The 18,037-nt window shown below is 53.2% G+C and overlaps 1 protein-coding gene across 1 annotated transcript; it reads right to left on the reverse strand.

The window, feature by feature from the left end:
* Positions 1–3,563: 3,563 nt before the first annotated feature.
* Positions 3,564–17,375, reverse strand: FNDC5 (fibronectin type III domain containing 5; the record flags this gene model as incomplete). Its single annotated transcript, XM_080632549.1, has 6 exons — positions 3,564–3,605; positions 4,288–4,421; positions 7,749–7,841; positions 9,192–9,396; positions 9,700–9,815; positions 17,297–17,375. 6 exons carry the CDS (start codon positions 17,373–17,375, stop codon positions 3,564–3,566), a joined length of 669 nt encoding a protein of 222 aa, XP_080488675.1.
* Positions 17,376–18,037: the final 662 nt, after the last annotated feature.

The raw sequence follows: 18,037 nt of genomic DNA on the forward strand, positions 1-18,037 counted from the left end.
AACAAGTGTGTTGATGATCCAGCTTTTTAACAAATGCTGGAAAGCTGATTAAATTTGGTCAGCAAGGCTTTCTGCTTCCAGACTAGCCAGTAATAGCTTATAATGTGCCTTTAGGAAGCTTTCCTGCAAATGGGGGGGAAATTACATTTGGTGCAACATATGGTACAATCTCCAGCTCCTTGAGAGGTGGAGTCTGACTACTCTGTCAATGAATTGCCATATTTTTATCAGCAGAATGGGTGTGCAGCTGTGATATATGCTTTTGAGGGATGTAACCTTTAATGTCTTTGGCAAATACTGGCATTAGCAGTCTGTTCCTCTCCATTTGCATCTCCTCCAGAAAGCCATTACCAGCTGAGATGATACTAACACTTTCTGTAGCTGTGTAGGTGTTTCCTCCTCTGATGCTATTGAGCTGGGGGGGAATAAAATGCCTCTTGTTCTCGTTTGCCTTGGAGAAGATGGAGAACGGTGCAGGGGGAGGTGGTTGTGAAGGGGCTGATGCTGTGTTGGGAAGGGGAAGGACATGCTGGGCACAATTGTTTGCTCCACACCACCTCCTGCAGCTCCCTCTCACTAAACTCGTGGGGGAGGAATATATTGGCTCAATGGTACTTTTAGGCATAACATTACAGTGCTTGGAAGGATGAAGGCAAGTGGTGCTCAGCTTTAAACACGCACTGCGTATGCTGGCAAAGGGCTCTGTTTGCAGCTTCTTGCTCCTTACTGTTCCCACAGTCCCTGCTCAGCTGATTCTTGGAAATCGATGGGATTAGTGCCCTGGGGTGGAATGGCGTTGGGGGAGCCGTCTGGAAGGCTGCTTTCCTTTGCTCTTGAGATCCATGGGGAACCAGTTCTTGCTCTCCAGGATCCTATTGTGCAGCCCACTCCTGCTGCTGCTTTTTAGCACTTATTGAAACCTCCCTTTCCCAGCTCCTGCTTCCAACAATCACGCAGAATCAGTGGGGAAATGTGGGTGGCCTTTAGGACGCTGCCTTCTGTGGCCCAACATCACTTTGCTCAGCACTGGCTTGTTTGGTTTTCCCTTGATCTCTTTATTGTCTGTAAACCACCTTGGGAGTATCTTTTGGCAACCTTTAACAAGAATGAGGTGCCTCTGCCAAAGATGTGCTTAGGCTGAAGCTCACACAGGCCCAGAGTCTTAATGGTGCCTGACTCATGGGTTATGGTGGAAGCTGATGCTGAAGCAGCAGTTAAAGCTTTGATGTTTGTGACCTTCAGAAAAGTAGTATCTTAAGGAGCTTCCTTCTGTAACAGGAAAAAGCTTTTCCTAAAGTGTGGACTTATTGCATCAATTCAGAGTTGATAAAAACACTTCCTTTAAGAGAATCACTGGAATTAGGTAGTTGGAGTCCCTCTCTGATGAGTTGCTGCCAACCTACATTTGTTTCTTCTCACTAATAGCATTATTGCCTTTTAAAGCCTGCAGTTATGGAACATAATGATAACCTCTAACATCCTGCCACACTGTGTTTTGAACACCCAACTCTGCACCAACATCTAATTCTTCTCTACCAAACAAGGAGTGAGCATCTCCCTTATCATTTTGCACATGCCGTACCATCTGTCCTAAACCTCCCTTTATAGGGGTATGGATTCCAAATGGCATTTCTTCCTTCAGAGAGAACAGACATGTCTAAAGAATCTTGCAACATAAATAGCATTACAGCTGTACCTAGCAAGTTCCCCCCCCCCTTTATCCTGTGAACAGTGAACTCTGAACTGTTCTGGTTTTCTACACCCAGACACTGAGAGAACACTTCATGCTGTAATCTCTGGGCAGTACATTGGAAGTCCCCCCGTTCTGGTGTGCGTGCTCAAAGCAGGTGAAGATGAAATGACTTCATTCAGTCATTACAAGGACGCAGGAGATGCCTTTAATCTTTTATTGTACATTATAAAATGTTTATTGCTCTGTCTGTATCGGAGGTGGTGACCTCTCCCTCTTGGTGATGGAGGAGTATGTTCTGGCAAAGGATCCACTGAAGAGACCTTTGGGGTTGGCCTGCCTTTGGTAACTGGCACCAGGGAAGCCCTCACTTGTTCACCACCACGTCTGCATGTGGACTTCCCAGTGCCTTTCTCTCAAACTGACTCTTTTGGGAAGGCTGGTGCCAATGGAAGAGGAGAGATGGCTGAACTCTTCCTGCCAGCCTGTTTCTTTGCAGGGCCTTTGAAACCAGGCCCATCTGAGTGCAGGTTTGTAAGAGGTTCCATCCCTACTCAGGCCAACCTGGTATCTGATGGAACAAGTAGATTCTTGCCTCATCCCCTAGTGCATATGGAGTGGTCTTGTGGAGTAATTAAATACAGATACCCCATGGCACACTACAAAGAATACATCTTTTCCATGTGATGGACTTGCCTCTACCAGCGTCCGCAGCACCAGCAGTCCCGGGGATCCTGTCAGCTTACAAACATCAAGCACTTCATAAGAGAGAAGAGAACTCCAGCCCCTTACCCGTTCCTTGTCCACCTTTTGCTGGAGGGCTGCCTCCAGCAGATCCCTGCATTACAGTGTCACAGAAACAGTGCAGACAAGGCCGTGTAAGGAGAACCAGACCTTCCCACAGGAACCCTACTAAAAGAAGCAATTTAAGTACTTAAGCCCTCAGAACAAGGTCCCTTGGGCAAGAGCCTTTAAGCAGTAAATGGCTGTTGCCACTGGAGACCTTTGCATAGCAACCGGTATCAGGAGGTTTGTCTTTTGTTTTTTGCTGACTGGCTACATTTTTGTGGACCTTCTCTCACACTGGGGGTGGACTTGGGCCCAGCTGAAAATACCATGAAGAAAATGGTTGAAAGTATCCTTCTGGTGTCTGGTGGTGTCCGCTCGTGTTGGTTGTGCCCCAGGGCTCGCTGTGTCCTGATGGTCTGAGATGAAGAGCCCCAGTGCAAGATAGGAAGGACAGCAACGGTGGAGACGTGCTGCAGCTTAACTGAAGACCACCAGGGAAGCCTCTGCAGTGGGAATGAAAACTGGGATCTGCCTTTTTTCTGGGTTTGTTTTAAAAACCCACCTGCAAGACGAGTTACACAACACACATCCACGGAACAAAGCAAGCCAAGAGCACACTGCAGCCACAATCTGGTTGCTCATTGTGTCTGTGATGAGCTTTTTCTTCTTTCTCGCTTGGAGTGACAGTGACTGATGCCTGAGCTCCCCTCAATGATGTCAAGATGTAGTGACAGTGAGACAAAGTAAAGATACAACAAACCCTTGTACTTCCAAAGACAGGAAAACTCTTCCAGAAGATGGAGTGTGAGGGTGGAGAGACATGCGTGAGTTGTCCAGCCCAGGTGATTCATGACTCTGGGTGGGATCACTGGCAGCAGTTGTCTCCCTGATGCTTTCCCAGGTTTTTCCTTTCTGGCCAGATGTTTTGCAGAGCAGCAGAGACAAGGAGGTGTATGCCAGCAAGTGACAATCACTGAGGTCTCTTTCCATGTTGCTCCAACAATATTTCACCTCCTTAGTCATCAAGGCTCAGAGGCAGGAAGTGAGAGTGAGGAATGGAGTCCATCTATCAGATGGCAGGCTGTCATGCTTCAATGATATTCACTGAGGGCTTGTTTTTTGGAAACTAGAAGAGGAGAAAAAGGGAGAAAGAATGAATAGGAATCGCTAAAGAGAAAAAAAAAACCTGTCAAAGATCAGTGCAGTGTGTTGGTCAGGTTTTGGGTTTGTAAAAGCTCTTGTGCCCATCCCCTCAGGATGATGAAAATGCAATGTGGAGGTTTCAGGGTTGCATATTTCATCACTGTCTGCTTGTGAATGGGCATAAATGAGTGGACTATTTCGGTTGGTAAATGTAAAGTGGTGGGGATAGAAACACAAGGAAGTTTGAGTCTGCTCCCATTATGGAGGTGGCATTCCTTTAAGCAGCCATGCTCCTCCTGATGAGTTTTTCTAAGAGCTATCGCTCTTTACCCCATGGCACCTAAGGGCTGCTGCAGGGTTACAGACCCAAGCAGCTCAGGCACTGCAGCGTCGCTCAGTGCATGTTTCCTCCAGAGATTTCAGCAATATGAATTGAAATCTGTTTTCCCTGCCGGATGCGCAGGCTAATCCAGGAGTGGGAGTGAAGTGCTGTCCCCTGATGTGTCTGGGAGGCTCCGACCGCTAATGAAGCCGTGGTACTGACATGCGTGGATGTGAAGGGGTGTTCCCTTTCTGCATCCCAGCTGGAGGGAGGCTGTTTGGATGCTTTTCGGTGTAATTGAGCCAGGAAGCTGATGCTCTGCCCCATGCCAGCAGCCTCTCACCTTGCTGCGCAGGAGCCCTCCGCTCTGGTGCTCGGGGGTGCTGTTCTCTGAAGCGTTCTTCACCTTCTCCTTGCTGTTATTTGGCTCATTGTCTTTGATGATATCGTACTGCCTGCAAAACAGGGCGATCACCCCTAACAGGAAGAAGCATTAGTGATCACACAAATGAGCTCAGCCCCTGGAGCCTGCAAAGAGCAGAGATCCTTTGCTTGCCAGCCGGCTCTGTGCCTTCTGGTGGTGATCTCAGCAGCATTCACAACTGCTCCTAAGGATCATTTTCTAACGCAGCTCGTCAGCCCTCTGGCTGTTTCCTTCTTGAGACCTAATTCCATGCTAAACTAGTTAAAAGGACAGAAGATTAACTCTATTTCAACTTGCCTGTCATTAAATGGGATAAGTGTTTCAAGCCCTGTGTTTTGATAGCAATCACCACTAACTGTGTGGTTAAATGGGATTTTTACTTCACAAACACAGGAGCTCCTGGAATCTCTGGTTAGTGAGAATGTGTCCTCTGCTCCTTCTCCCTCGGGGTGAAGGGAAGGATCCTGGGCTGGAGATGAGGGGCAGGTACTTTACCTGCCTGCGTGTGATGCAGCCAGGGCCCTTGGAGCAGCAGGACAACATCTGCAAATATGCAACAGTGACGGCAGCAGGAGCTGCCAGTGGAAATTTCCTCCCACACGCAGAGGCACATGAGGAGAGGAGCAGCCATGGCACGTTAGGAGACTGCAGATGTCTTCCTTAGCAGCTTTGATGTGACATTTTGACCGAGTAACTTCTCTGCCTGCAGGTTCCAAACACGGGGTTGCACAGACCCAGGCAGATGCTGCTTCTGCCCCTAATAGCAAAGCATCGGTAAAGCATTCAGCAGATCATCCCAAACTGCTTTAGAACGTGTTGTTATGGCAGCTGCCCCCAGGTAAACTCAGTGGTTCAAGTTCTTTCTCTGTGTGTGAACAAATGGCTGGTCCTGGCAGGGCAGGTTAACATCTGCCATGGTCTCACCTTCTGTGGCTCCTGATGGTAAAACTGAGGCACAGAGCAGCAAAGGGCTGTGAAAAATACCAGAACTACAGCACAAGAGCCTTGTCTCAGGTCAGAGCCCTGGACACAGCCTGGTTCCTGTCTGCATTTGCTAAAACATCATCAACATACATTCAGGTTAAAGCCTTTTGGGTTTTGTACATGCAAGACCCCACCAGATGTAGAGAGATTTCCCTCACCCACCCTCTTTCCTTTTTTAAATGTAAGTCATCTCTCTAGAAGGGAAATTGTGGTATTAGGAAATGCTTCGTCCTGACATTGATCTGAGTTTTAGATGATGCTACAGTAGGAGATGAATCAGATACTCAGTCGCTTCATGTGCTTATTCAGGATCGGTTTCACTGGCAGGGCAGTTAAATCCGAATGCGCACAACTAAAACTTGCCATAAATGCTGAACAGAACAGACTCTAGAGGTTCTAGAAACCTTTTAGTTTAGTTTAGGCTTTCATTTGGTTATCATCTTGAGCAATAATTGCTGCCCAGTCTCTGGAAGTGCAAAGAACTCGTGGTAAACTTGGCACTTGCCAGGGCAAACCAAATGTTATACATGGATCTGATCGTGTCACCTGGATTGGCTTGTAAGAGACCTTGCAGAAGGATACAGGATACAGTTAATTCCTCCATCCCCCTCTTTTGGGACATGTGACTGGTGATCAGTGGGATCAGTGGCTGGTTTCCTCTTCACATCTCTCCCCAGAGTTATCTCATCTCAGCAGAATCTGGTACAGATGGGCCCTATCTGTTGGAATAAACTGGTGCAGCCTCTGTCAAGTCAGGCTTGTGACAGGCTACAGCAGTGGATTGACAGACCACCCGTTTTAGAGGACATAACGTGGTGCTACCATGGGAAATACAAGTTGCCAAAGCTGTCAGCCCCTCAGTGCTGTTGTGGCAGCTTTCTGCCCAAGGAAAATCCTCTGTGTGATAGTTCATACGCTCTGTGGGTAGAAAAGGGGCTTGACTGACACAAGAGGGTTCAGCACTGAGTGGCACAGGCTGTCTTTTATGGATCAGAGATTTACCACGGGGCTCATTTCCCTTCCTGCCAGTCTCCTCAGGTCACAGGTGCCCATTTTCTCTGGAGCACTGTGTTCTGTGCCTCGCAGGCAGCAAATGCTGTTTCATTACTGCTTGAGGTGGCAGCAGGAGCAGCAGCTGACTGGCGGCCAGGGGACGCTGGCGCTCGAAATAGAAACCAGACATGTGCAAACTTTATTTCCCATTAACTCATGCATGTCATTTCCAAACTGAGCAAGCTGAAGGGCTGGCTACAGCCACTCCAGACATTCTAAGCTGGTGGAGCGGGAGTCAGAGGCATTTTACTCTCCCTATTTGCTAGCTTAAAACATAGGAGTGAGATGTTCCTCTCTACAGTTGCTGTAAGTTCTATTGAAATGTGGTCCCAAACTTGGAAAACTCCTTGGGTTCCCTTTGGAAATGAAGTTTATATATTCATGCATATTACAGAAAGTCATAGTGAGAGATCTTCATGTTGAAGGATGCTCCGGTACAGGCTGGGTTAAGGTTTGTGCCTCGCTATGCCCATCACATCCCACAGCAGAGCAGCCCTAGGATGGTTTTACTGCTCCTTTCACAGCACCGGCTGCTCTCAGCTGCAGCTGATCTTGCTTATAAAATCACATCCTGCAGTATCCGTCCTGTAGCAGAGCCTCTGCTTGGATTAAAGGATTAATGGCCGCGAGGGAGAAGGAGGACTAGAGTGGAATTTAAAAGATTGCCAAGAGTTTGGCTCCAAAACACCCTTTGGGACAACAGCTTTCAATTTGTGCTGTTCCTTCCTCCTCCTGCCATACCACACTTACATAGATTTCTCCTTCCTTTCAGTTAATGTGTTTCTGATAACATCCCTCCTCTTCCTATTAAAGCCTATTCTTTGTATTTTGATAGTGGCTGCTAAGAGGATCTGGTTTATTGGTGTTCTGATGTTTGGGGCCATTTGTTCTTTCAACGCTTCCATTGTTTTAGTTGCTCATGAAATGGGTCCTAGTGTGTGTTATAATAGTGGGTGTTGAGAGTGAGACTCTTACATTTCTCTTTTGGATGAGAGTTGGAGGCATCTAACAGCCAGATCATTGCAGTGTATCACTGGAGGGCTGGAGGCATCGTGTTGGATGCCTGAGGGTGTTATCATCAGTGCATGATATGAGATTACAGGATTAGCCATGGGGAATTAGGCAGCTGGTTCATCAGGTCCGTTATCTACATCCCTCGGGACTACATCAGACCACTGATTCACCTGCTTGTGGCACTGCCCAACTTGTGATGCTGAGGGATGCTCAGTACAGCTGAATGGGCAGCGCTGCCGGTGGGAGGAAGGGTTCCTTTTCAGGTCTTACATGATTCCACATGCAAACCTAAGGCAATTTCATGCTTTTGACAGAAGGATTCAACTGACCTGCCCACATAAACAGCACCACAACAATGATGAGAACTTCCCCTGCTCGCAGCTGCTGGTTTTTCTTTGCCATCTCCTTCATTGTCACCTCATCTGCACAAGGGGAAAGAGAGATCATGAAACCCAACCACAGGGCTCAGGCTGCTCCAGTGCCCAGGTCATCTCATCTGTGCATCAGGGTCTAGCAGGGAGAGAGCCTTCACCCCTCAGTCATGCCACAGCACAGGTTTCCTTCCTCTCCTTCCTTCCCTTCCTCTCCTTCCTTCCTCTCCTTCATCTGAACTTGCAGAGCATCAGCTGAGAGTTCGTCTCCTGCAGGAGATGGGCTGAGGAAGGAGCAGGGAGACGGGATCACCAGGCAGTTACCACAGAGGAGCTGCTATGGGGTAAATCCTCGTGTTATCCGGTGCTGTGGCAGCTCTGCTCAGCCTCTGGTGCCTGTTGATGCCGTCTGCGCCTGTCCTGAAGCCTCACATGCTTCAGCAGCTCCCCTGCAGCTCAGCAGTGTGGAGCCTGACGTGCTTTTCCAGTGGGATTCAGAAAGAGCAGAGCCTTTTGGCAGGGCATAATGCACCTCCTCAGCTTCAAAGCACTAAGATTAGAGCTCAGCCTCAGGAAAGGAGATCAGTGCTCTCGGTGCTTTCAGATGAGCTGCAATTCAGTATTTACAGGCACCAAAGCATTTTAGCGGCAGGAGTAAAGAATTCATAGCACCCCAGGAAGCACCAAAAGCCCCGCAACAGGCTGGGTCCTCAGGGGGCAGGCACTCACCCTTCCTGTCCCAGCCCTTTCTGTAGTAGAGATTCTTGCTGCCAGAGGGATTCAACAGTCTGCTTTGGTTTAAGAAGAGCAAGTGAAGGAGTTGCCACAGAGGAAGTGCCTGATTTCCTCCATGGAGGTGTTCGAAACCCAACTGGACAGTGAGGGTTTGGATTAAGTGACCTCAAGAGATCCCTTCCAGCCTCAACTTGCTCTGATTTGGCCCGAATAGTTGAAATGTAAGACAAGTGGGAATCTCTGGGTAAGTTTTCCCCTGCTATCCTGCAATCCAAGCATGGGAGGCTCAGTGAATACCCTGTGAGCGCAGTGGTGCTGTACCCAGTGCTATCCAAGGGTCTAGTTCCACAGGATTCCACAGGCTGCTCAGGAATTTCCCCTGGCATTCTCCACTTGCAAGGATGCCGGGACCCAGCTCCCAGTCTGGAAACCTTCTCCTCTCGCTTTGCCTGTTAAACCTCATGTGAAAGGAGGGAAATGAACAGGCAGCCTTCGGCAGCATCTCACTGTCAGCCTTGTCTGCTGGGAACACTCGGGGCATCCCACGTCCACGTGGGGACCCTGTGTGTTGAACCCAGGTATTCCCACTGCACAGGGTACTGCTTCCCTCTCTGCAGAGCCCTGCCCTGCCTGAGCATCCCAGGGGCCACACAGGAACTCACCCACACTTGCCTTTATTTTTAGAGGCTAGTTTCTCAGCTTCCCTGGGGGTCTTGAAGAGGACTGGCTCACTGGCAGGGCTCTGGCCTTGGATGCTGATGGCCTGGACATGCACAATGTACTCGGTGTCCTCCTCTAGGTCCCAGAGGGCACAGGAGCGGGTGGTGGTGTTCACCTCCTGGATGAAGCGCAGCATCCGCACGTCCTTCTTCTGGAAGCCGAGAGAGGAGAGCAGAGAGTGGTGGAGAGGCCTCCCCTGTGCACTGCTGCTGTAAGACCACTGCTTCCTGCCCTGCCCACCACGGCCATGGAGACCATCAGACCCGTTCCTCTCTGCAGCTACCAACTCATGAAGCGCTGCTGCAAAGAGGACAGGGAGTCACGTCCCCTCCCAGACCACGAGGGACAGGACAAGAAGGAATGGGCTTAAACTGCAGCAAGAGAACTTGGAAACTTGAGGGTACCTGGGGTGAAGATGGATGTGACCAAAACTGGGTAACTGGAGGCACCATACCTGCTGGGAAATTGCAAATCCAATGACAACTTCATCTTCCAGAACATCCCAAGTCACAACGGCTGAGTTGGCTTTCAGGTGTTTGACTGTGACATTTACAGGAGCTGATGGGCTGTCTGCAAGGAGGGAGAGCAGAGCCTTTACACAGGCAAAGTCACAGCAGCAGGAGATGGAGCAAGGGCAGGGAAGAGAGTGGGAAAGGACCTGGCTCAGGGTTCTTCCTGTAGCTGGATATGGATCTGGAAAGGCAGTCTTACCTACCAGCGAGGTTCTAGGAGCTCTCTGCTGGGAGTACGAGTTGCATTAGACCTGTGCAAAAGAACTGACCCTTGGAGAGGGTTTTATCAGCAGAGCAGAGCACGGAGCAGCTCATTCATCTCCCCTTTCCCAGCCACGTACCACATTCTCTCTGCTGCTTCCTATTACAGCGTGGCAGTGACAGCTGGGAGGAAATGCAAAATCTGCCTTGCAAGTCTGGGAAGGGAATGCTTTGATGAGCACTCCGGAGGCTTGGGATTCAGAAGTAAATAGAAGTGTTTCTTTTGCTGTTCCCTGTCTGACAGAAGAGTTTTGGTGCACGTTTTGTGCCTGTTCCACTGTCTCTCAGGTGGTCTGAGAACATCCAGCAACCATCCGCTCACAGTGAGCAGGACAGCACAGTCAGCTACAGCCCCGATGGGCCATTGTCATGGGAAAAGGGCAGGCCATGAAAGCAATAGCTTGAGGCTCCTGTTTATTCCTCGCTCCAGAGCATGCCCTAGTTTCCAGCTGGAAGCTGGACCTGTGTAGCTGCCAGCTCCTTCCCAAGGGAGATGCCGGTGTAAAGCCTCTTCCGGCAATTCAAGGGGAAGGTTGTACCTCCTGGGCTTGGCACAGTCCTTCCAGTGCTCAGTGCAGCACGTTGGGCTCCTGTTCCCTCTCCTGTGCTCAAATTTAATTCACATTCTCCACCTTGTGCCCTGAAACCAAAGGCACAACAAGACTGCTGGGACCGTGACTACCCTCAGGAGGTTGAGCAGGGTGAGGAGGAATCGTTTCTTCTGACTTCCATCAAATAATAATCCCTTCACTGCTTCATAACCACTGCACAAGGCTGCCCTGCTGGGGCTGCAGGGTGCACGTGTGCATGTCTCCAGTAACACTTGTTGGGTTTGTAGTCGGTCCCAGGCGCCGGAATGTGGCTGAAAATACTCCGCGGTGTCGGTGTCTCCTAACAAGTGACTTCACTCTTGGTGAATGTTCCCCCGGGAACAGAGAGAATAATGGGAGCACAGAATTCCCCAGCAAGGTCGGTGCTGCTCCATGCTCAGCAGGGCAATGATCTTATTCCTTTCTCTCATCCCCAACCAACACCCAGACCCTTCGGAGCTCCTCTTTCCAGCAGATGGGAGACCCACACCCAGCAGCGTGGATGGCCAGACCCAGGCTGATTCTAGGGAGCCCTTCAGTGAGCAAAAAGCTGCATGGCCAAGTTCACATGGATTTGGGATGGGAGGAGGAGCAGCAAGCAGTTGTGGCCTCCAGGGTTTAATAGGGGAGGTGTCCTTCCTCTCTGGAGATGATCAAGTCAGTATTGAGCCAGAGCATCCTCATCTCTCAGGGGCTGGCCTTCATGAAACGAGGCTCTTGGAAGATGGGAGCATTCACCATTCTCCTGCAGCAGCAGAGCCAAGAGCAAGCCAGGCAGGGGAGATGGATCCTGCTCCTCAGCCTGAACGCCAGTCCCGTCTGGGCTCAGCTCCCTGCTGTGGCACAAGGAAGAGACATGGATCTGCAGCTCCTCACCTTCCCCCTGTGACCAGTGCCAACAAGAGTGGGGTCTAATTTTAGGAGGGGGCAGCCAGCAGATGGGAATGTGACAGGGAAGGTCTGTGAGTCATGCCTGATGAATTTGCTGGAACACAGGGAGGGTGTGATGGAGAAGTGGGAGACAAAACAGGCTCCAGGCCGGCACTTCACCCTTTTCTGAGTACTGCTGTACATTAAATCCCAGCATGGATGGCTTTCCGAGGGGGTACCTTTCTTTTAGGAGCTATCACTGATGATTTGCCCAGCTCGGGCTGGGGAGGCCTTTCTAAAGAGATGCATTAACCCCCAGCAGCAGAGGGCATGAGGGGAGAAGCTTGAGGCTGGCAAAAGGGAATGCACATTGCACTGCACTTGGTGCCCGAGTCCCCTTGGGAACCTGCGACCCTGAGGGAGGAAAAGCAGGAAAAGTGCCTGAAGTTTCCTGATGATGTAAAACATGGGGCGGTTGGGAAGAGCTCGCAGAGCTGGAGGAGAGCAAAGAACCTCTCTGGGGGTTGGGGAGAGGGTGGAGGGCTGTGGGGCGGGAGGGAAGCACTCGGCAAAGCTGGGCTTGGAATGGAGGCAGGGGAGAAATCAGCTGTTGGTGGGCGGTCAGGGTTATGGTCTAGAAACACCCTTTTAGTAACCCCTGAGAGAGAGATGGGGTGGTTGAAGTCAGCAATCACACAGGGAGATCTAGGGCAGCAGATCTGAGCCTGCCTTTCCTTGCGCTGCTGCAGGTTAGGAGCAGCTACACTGAAATAAGTGGTGTCAAAGCAGTGTAAAAGCAGCAGGAGAGGAGAATGAAGCACGGCTTGACAGGAATACAAAGCCAGGGAAATCGGTTTCCTGCTCCCAGAGCTGAGTGGATAATTTGGAACCCGAATTTTAAGCCATGAGGATGCTCCCCCTCCCCTCCCAGGTGATGCACAACGAGGCCATGGCTTTCCAAAATCCAACCACCCTTCCAAGAGATTCCACCCTGCTTTTGGCTCCTTGGGCCCCTTGCGGCTCTTCCTTAGTGCCAGCCTGGCTGAGGGCAGGTGGAGAAGATGTAATCCCTGTTTTCCAGCTGGCTGTAAGGGGTCAGCATCTTGCAGGGCCTCGAGGTACCAAATCCAAGTGTTTGATTCTATCTAAACTCATCTGTGACTCCTGGAAACTTTGCTTTTGTGCCTGCAGCAGCCAGGGAAGCTGCTGGTGTCCTGGGAGCAGGCATGGAGGGTGGGATGGTCCCAGGGGCTGTTCCTGCCCCGTTACAGGCAAGATAGCAGGGAACAAGCCTTGCATCGAGCCTTCCTCCTGCATGTTTACTCCAGAGATGCTGAGGATGGCACATCCCCTGTCTGGTCTGTAAGGGACCCATGTGGTGTAAGACCTCTGGTTTAGCATCAGCTTCATCCCAGCTGCAGTGGCTGCTGGAGCACTTCGCACACTGCGAGCAGGCAGAGGATCTGCTTGGCCAATTTGGATTAGGGCTGCGTGCTTGGATGAAAAGCTGCTCGTGTTCTCACATCAGCACAAATTGCAGCCCCGCTCTAAGGGGAAGCCCTGGTTAATGAAGATGAAATCATGATTTTTAAACGTGAATACCAGGCTGCTTCCAAACTGACCATGCTTAAACCGTGTCTGGTTTCCTTCCCACAGGGACCCTGCATGGGCTGAGCCGCAGTCCTGCATCCCCCTTGGGCTTTTCTGGCAAGAGCAGGTCAGAGCTGCCACTGCACAGCAAGGAGGAATGAGCGATGAAGATTACCCGTAATCCCCTCTTAATGCTGAGAACTCCTTCCAGCCTCTCATTAAACACTTTGCTCGTTATTAATGGGGTTTTATTTAAGAGAGAGGCAAAAACCCCTTCACACTTTGCAGCTTTGGGCTGGTTCCTCCCTGGCTTTTCATTGTCGACACAGCAGCTGCTGGCATGAGGAGGAGGAAACCACCCACCTGCCCCTTGTGTTGGCTTCACCATCACGGCTGTGGATGGGGTGGGAAGGGAGGAGAAGGGTGAAGGTTTGTATCCATCCCACTGGGGCTGCTGATGGAGGGTGGTGGAGTGAGTAAAGGGGGTGTCCTGCCTGGCACCTCTAGGATCAAGGCACAAAGACATCCCTGGCAGATGTGTCCTCTGCCATGGTCCTTCTCCTTTCTGGTCATCTTTTGAAGCTACTCTCACAGTGGGGCAAGAGTTGAGAGCTCAGCCATGCAAGCTGCCAGGAGATCCTTGCTTAGAGCTAAAGGAAGGAGCTATGGAAATATCAGACCCTTGGAGATCAGCTCTGCCAGCCGAGCCCTGTGGCCAGGCTGCAGGTTTTGAATTAGGGGGTATTCCTGAACTGATCTCCCCAGCCAGGGCCCCCGGAGCTGTTCCTTCTGAATTCAGCTCTCCTGGAAACTCCAGCCACTTGGAAGTGCAGTTTCCTCCATGCTAAGGCTACCTGTAATCCTCGCATTTGCCAGTTCAGCTCACTCATCTCCTACAAGCAGCTCCTTTCCTGCTGGGAAAGGCTCAGCTGCTTCCAAGCCCTCAGACATGGTCCAGTGAACAGAGGGCCTGCCAGGCTCTGACATGCTCTTTCAGTGCTATCAACCTGCGAGCTGCCTGCCTTTTCCTGTGGGAAGCAGGGAATGTCAGCCTTAAATCCCTGTAGTTCTTTATCCCTGCACCACAGCCTTCCCTGCGGACATGGGAGATGGAAGGACACGACCTGCCAAGGGAAGAAGCATCCCATGAGGTCCTGTGTGATGTTCTCTGTGAAGAGCTGGGTGAGTGTGGGTACAAAAAGACCTGGGTTTGCTGCCTTTTGGAGCCTTTGTTTGCTCTCCCAGCATGGCTCCGTTCAGCAGATGGAATTCCTTGTTCTCTTTATGGGCTACAGAGGAAGAGCTGCAGCTTCCCTGAGCGTGTTAATGGATGGAGCCTGCCAGGGAGTGGGAAGAAGCAGGGCCCACCACTGCACCCCACTGCTATGGGGCTATTTGTTAAGCTCTGACTGTTTCAAAGAGCTGAAAGACCAATTGGTGGCTCTCCAGGCTGGGAAAGAGGCAGTTATTCCCTGCTGACCACCCTGTGCAAACAGAGTATCGATAAAGCAGCTCCCTCCTTACCCCCCACCAGAGCCGCAGTGCCAAATCCCCGTGGAGCAGGTGCCCAAATGTGCACTGGGAAATGCTGTCAAGGAGGATGGAGCTTGTTCAGGGAGCACAGAGATGCTCCATGTGTCCAGCCTGGCCATTGGGAAGTGTGTCCTGCTTGCTTCAGGGCAGAACTAAGGAGTATTTCTACTGTGGAGGACATTCCATACTGCCAAGCCTCGGACTCCCCGAGTCCCGAAGGCAGGCAGGTCGCGCCAGCACCATGACTTGGGTTTTAACGTTGCCAACCCCAAGCAGAGTCATTGCCAGGGCATGATTTAGCCAGGACCTGGATGCCCAGGAGGACTCGGTACCGGGGTCTTCTCAGGCTCTTCTACAACTGGGTCATATCAGAGAAATAAGAGAGAAATCCCTCAGAGGCAGGGGCTGAGCCAGCCCTGGAGTTCCTGGTACCCAGAGCCTGCTGCCTGGTCCCAACCCAGCTCTGCTTTTGCATCCAACGATCCCATTTCTCTTGCGCACATAGAGCTTTGCACGCTCCACTGCTCAGGGCATGGAGAATGCCTGTGAGCACGTCCCTCGCTGGGAGAGAGATCTGTTTTCCACATGTGTATTCCCAGCAGAAGACCTCTCCAGGTTTGGAAGAGGAATGGCACAAGCTTGGCTGCTTTGGGCAGCAGCATCCCTGCTGAGGGGCTGACACCAGGGTGAGGAACCTCCACACTCCAATTAAATCTCTCCTGAACTGAATGCAGGAATCAATAAAGTGCTTATGCTGCCTGTCAGCTGGCCAGGAATGTCCAAGGCCAGGAATGTCCATGGCCAGGAATGTCTGTGTCTGCTGTGAGATAGGAAGGGGCCAGCGTGGCTCCGTTTCCCATCTCCATACAGCTGCTTTCTTGGGCCTATTGCTTGTTCCTGGTTTCCATCCTGCCGGAGCAGGGGCAGCTCCGCTCCCCTGGCTCAGAGGAAGGGACAAGCACACCCAGTAGGACACGGGTGAGTCCCCTCCTGGGTGCCATCAGCCTCCACCTCGCACAAGGGGCATTATTGTGAACCCACTTGCATGGGGTGCAACAGGAGGGATGGCTGAGCCTCCATCCCAACCTGACCCTGCTGGGAACCCTTTCCTCTCCAGGCCATTCCCGATGGCTCGTGGCTTGCACACCTCTGCGGGCACATCCTCAGGTAGAGCTGGTGGCGATGCTGCCGCTGCCTCTGCATGACCTTGGGAAGATCATTCCGTATCCTCATTCCTCTTTTCCCTCTCTCTTCCCAGGGACAGCACACGCTCGCTGCCTCGCCAGGGGCCAGGGAGGACACTTCACAGCCCTCGGTGGAGGAGGCCATGGGAAGAGGAGGCTGAGGGTGAGTGGCACAGCACCAAGGTCACGCAGCTTCAGAGCCCAGAACCAAGCCTCTGCATCCCCCCTTCACGCCATAGCCATGAGCCAGGGCAGCAGTTAGTGCTCACCAACACCTCACAGCACTGCTGCAACAGGAGCAGGAGGTGTTATGGGCAGCACACAACACCATGTTTACCCTCTGGTGCTGCCTGAGGTGATCCAAGGATAAGGAACAGTAGGGAAGTGGCCCAGTTCACAGCAGACCAGGAGCACTGTGACCATTGCAGCCGCCTCCATTGTGCCGCTGTGTTTTCCTCATCACTCAATGCTCCTTTGGGGAAGGTTTCATTACTCAACCCAGGGCTGTTGGTTGTGAAACAGCAACTTCAGGTGCCCACGGGTGGCCGAGGGCCTCTGTGGCAGCACTGAGGGCACCCAGGGGCTGCTGCAGCCCTGCACAGGCAGGACGAGGGCAAATGTAACTCCAGCAACTCCTGGGCGCAGGAATTTCCACTCCCCGGAGCACTGCATCCCTGAGAGTCCCCCCCATGCTCCTGGAATGCCGGATACGCCGGGAATCAGCGTTTCGTAAATCAAAGCAGCTGTTCCAGCAGCATCTTGCAGGCAGCGAGGGAGGGAGGCAGCCCTTGGGCAGGCTCTGCTGCGCCGGGGAGGGCTTCTGCTTGGTTCCACCAGCACCCAGGCATTGGGTGCTTGGGTGAAGGCTCAGCCAGGGTGACACAGGGGAGAAGATTGGAGCTGAGCTTGTGCTGAGTCTTCCAAAATCACAGCTTCCCGACAGATCCCCACTTCAGAGCATCCGCTCAGCTCCAAGGGGCCTGGTTTGAGGTGCCCGGGCTCTGCTGTGCCCCGGGAGAGGCAGCTCCCCTGGGGAGCTCCCAGCAGTGCCTGGCCGGGCCCTGGGCAGCCTGGGCTGTGCAGGGCTTGGGGAGGGGATCACCAAGGCCAAGATGCCACGGCGAGGGCAGAGCAGATCTTGGGGTTGCCTTCTTGGCTCTGGTTCGCCCTGTGCCTTGAGCCGGGGCCGTGGCTCAGGCCCAGGACAGTGTTCACCGCCCCGCTGCCAGCGCTGGGAGAGGGGCTCTGTTTGGGCTCCCACATCCCCTTTTTGTGCCACATCCCTGAGTGCCTTCCCAGGGGCAGGTGGCTGGAAGACGGTGGGGCGAGAGCTTGATGCTTCCCGGTGCCCCGGCGCTGCGTGGCTGGAATGCCCCGTGTCTCCCGCACCCCGAGGTCCCTCTGGAATGCCCCAGACTCGGACCCCTCGGCTCAGCCCGCGCCTCCCCCGCTGCTCCCTACGGGACCCCCCACTCCCCGGGCATCCCCTCCCGGGGCCCGGCGGCCCTTACCTGCCTCCACCGGGCGCAGACCGGCGTAGCTGAAGCAGAGCAGGAGCGCGGCGCCGGTGCAGCCCAGGAAGGGCTCCATCCCCCGCCGCCGCTGCCGCTCCGCTCCGCTCCGGGCCGGGCTTGGGCCCCGCCGGCGGCGCGTCCTGCGGGCGCCGTTCAGCACCGCGGAGAGCGCCGGGGCCCGGTGCTGCCGGTACCGGCGGGGCCGCCCGGTGCGGTTGGGCTCGGCACGGCCGGGAGCGCCCGGCTCGGCTCGGAACGGTTCGGTTCGGCACGAATGGGCTCCACCGGGAGGCGGGGGCAGGCGCGGCCCCGCCGAGCCCCGGCTCCGCCCGCTGCAGCGCCGGGCAGCCCCGCTCCGGTCCCTCCCCCGGCCCCGGGGGCGGCGGGACGGGGGCGGCTCGGGCCCCCCGCGCAGCCCGGCCCCGTTCCCTGCCTCAGTTTCTCCCGTCCCGCCCCTCCCGCATCGGGGCCAGCCCCGGTCCAGCCCTCCCGGGGGCCGGTCCCAGCCGAGCACGGCACCGGTGGCTTTTCACCGCCGGGGTTTCCCGGTTCCCTGCAGCCCCTGGGGGTCGCCGGGCTCTGAATTCCGCTTTAACGGGGGTTTGAGGAGCTCTGGCCGTGGCCGTGCCTCCAGGCTGATGGAACCGGCAGCAGTCACAAGCTGCAGGGGAAAGAAGCCGCTTCCCCAGCTCAGTGACCAAACCCTGATGGGGGGACCCTCTGAGAACCCCTCCTGCC

The sequence above is a fragment of the Psittacula echo genome (genome assembly GCF_963264785.1).
Source record: "Psittacula echo genome assembly, chromosome: 21".
Lineage (NCBI taxonomy): Eukaryota > Metazoa > Chordata > Aves > Psittaciformes > Psittacidae > Psittacula > Psittacula echo.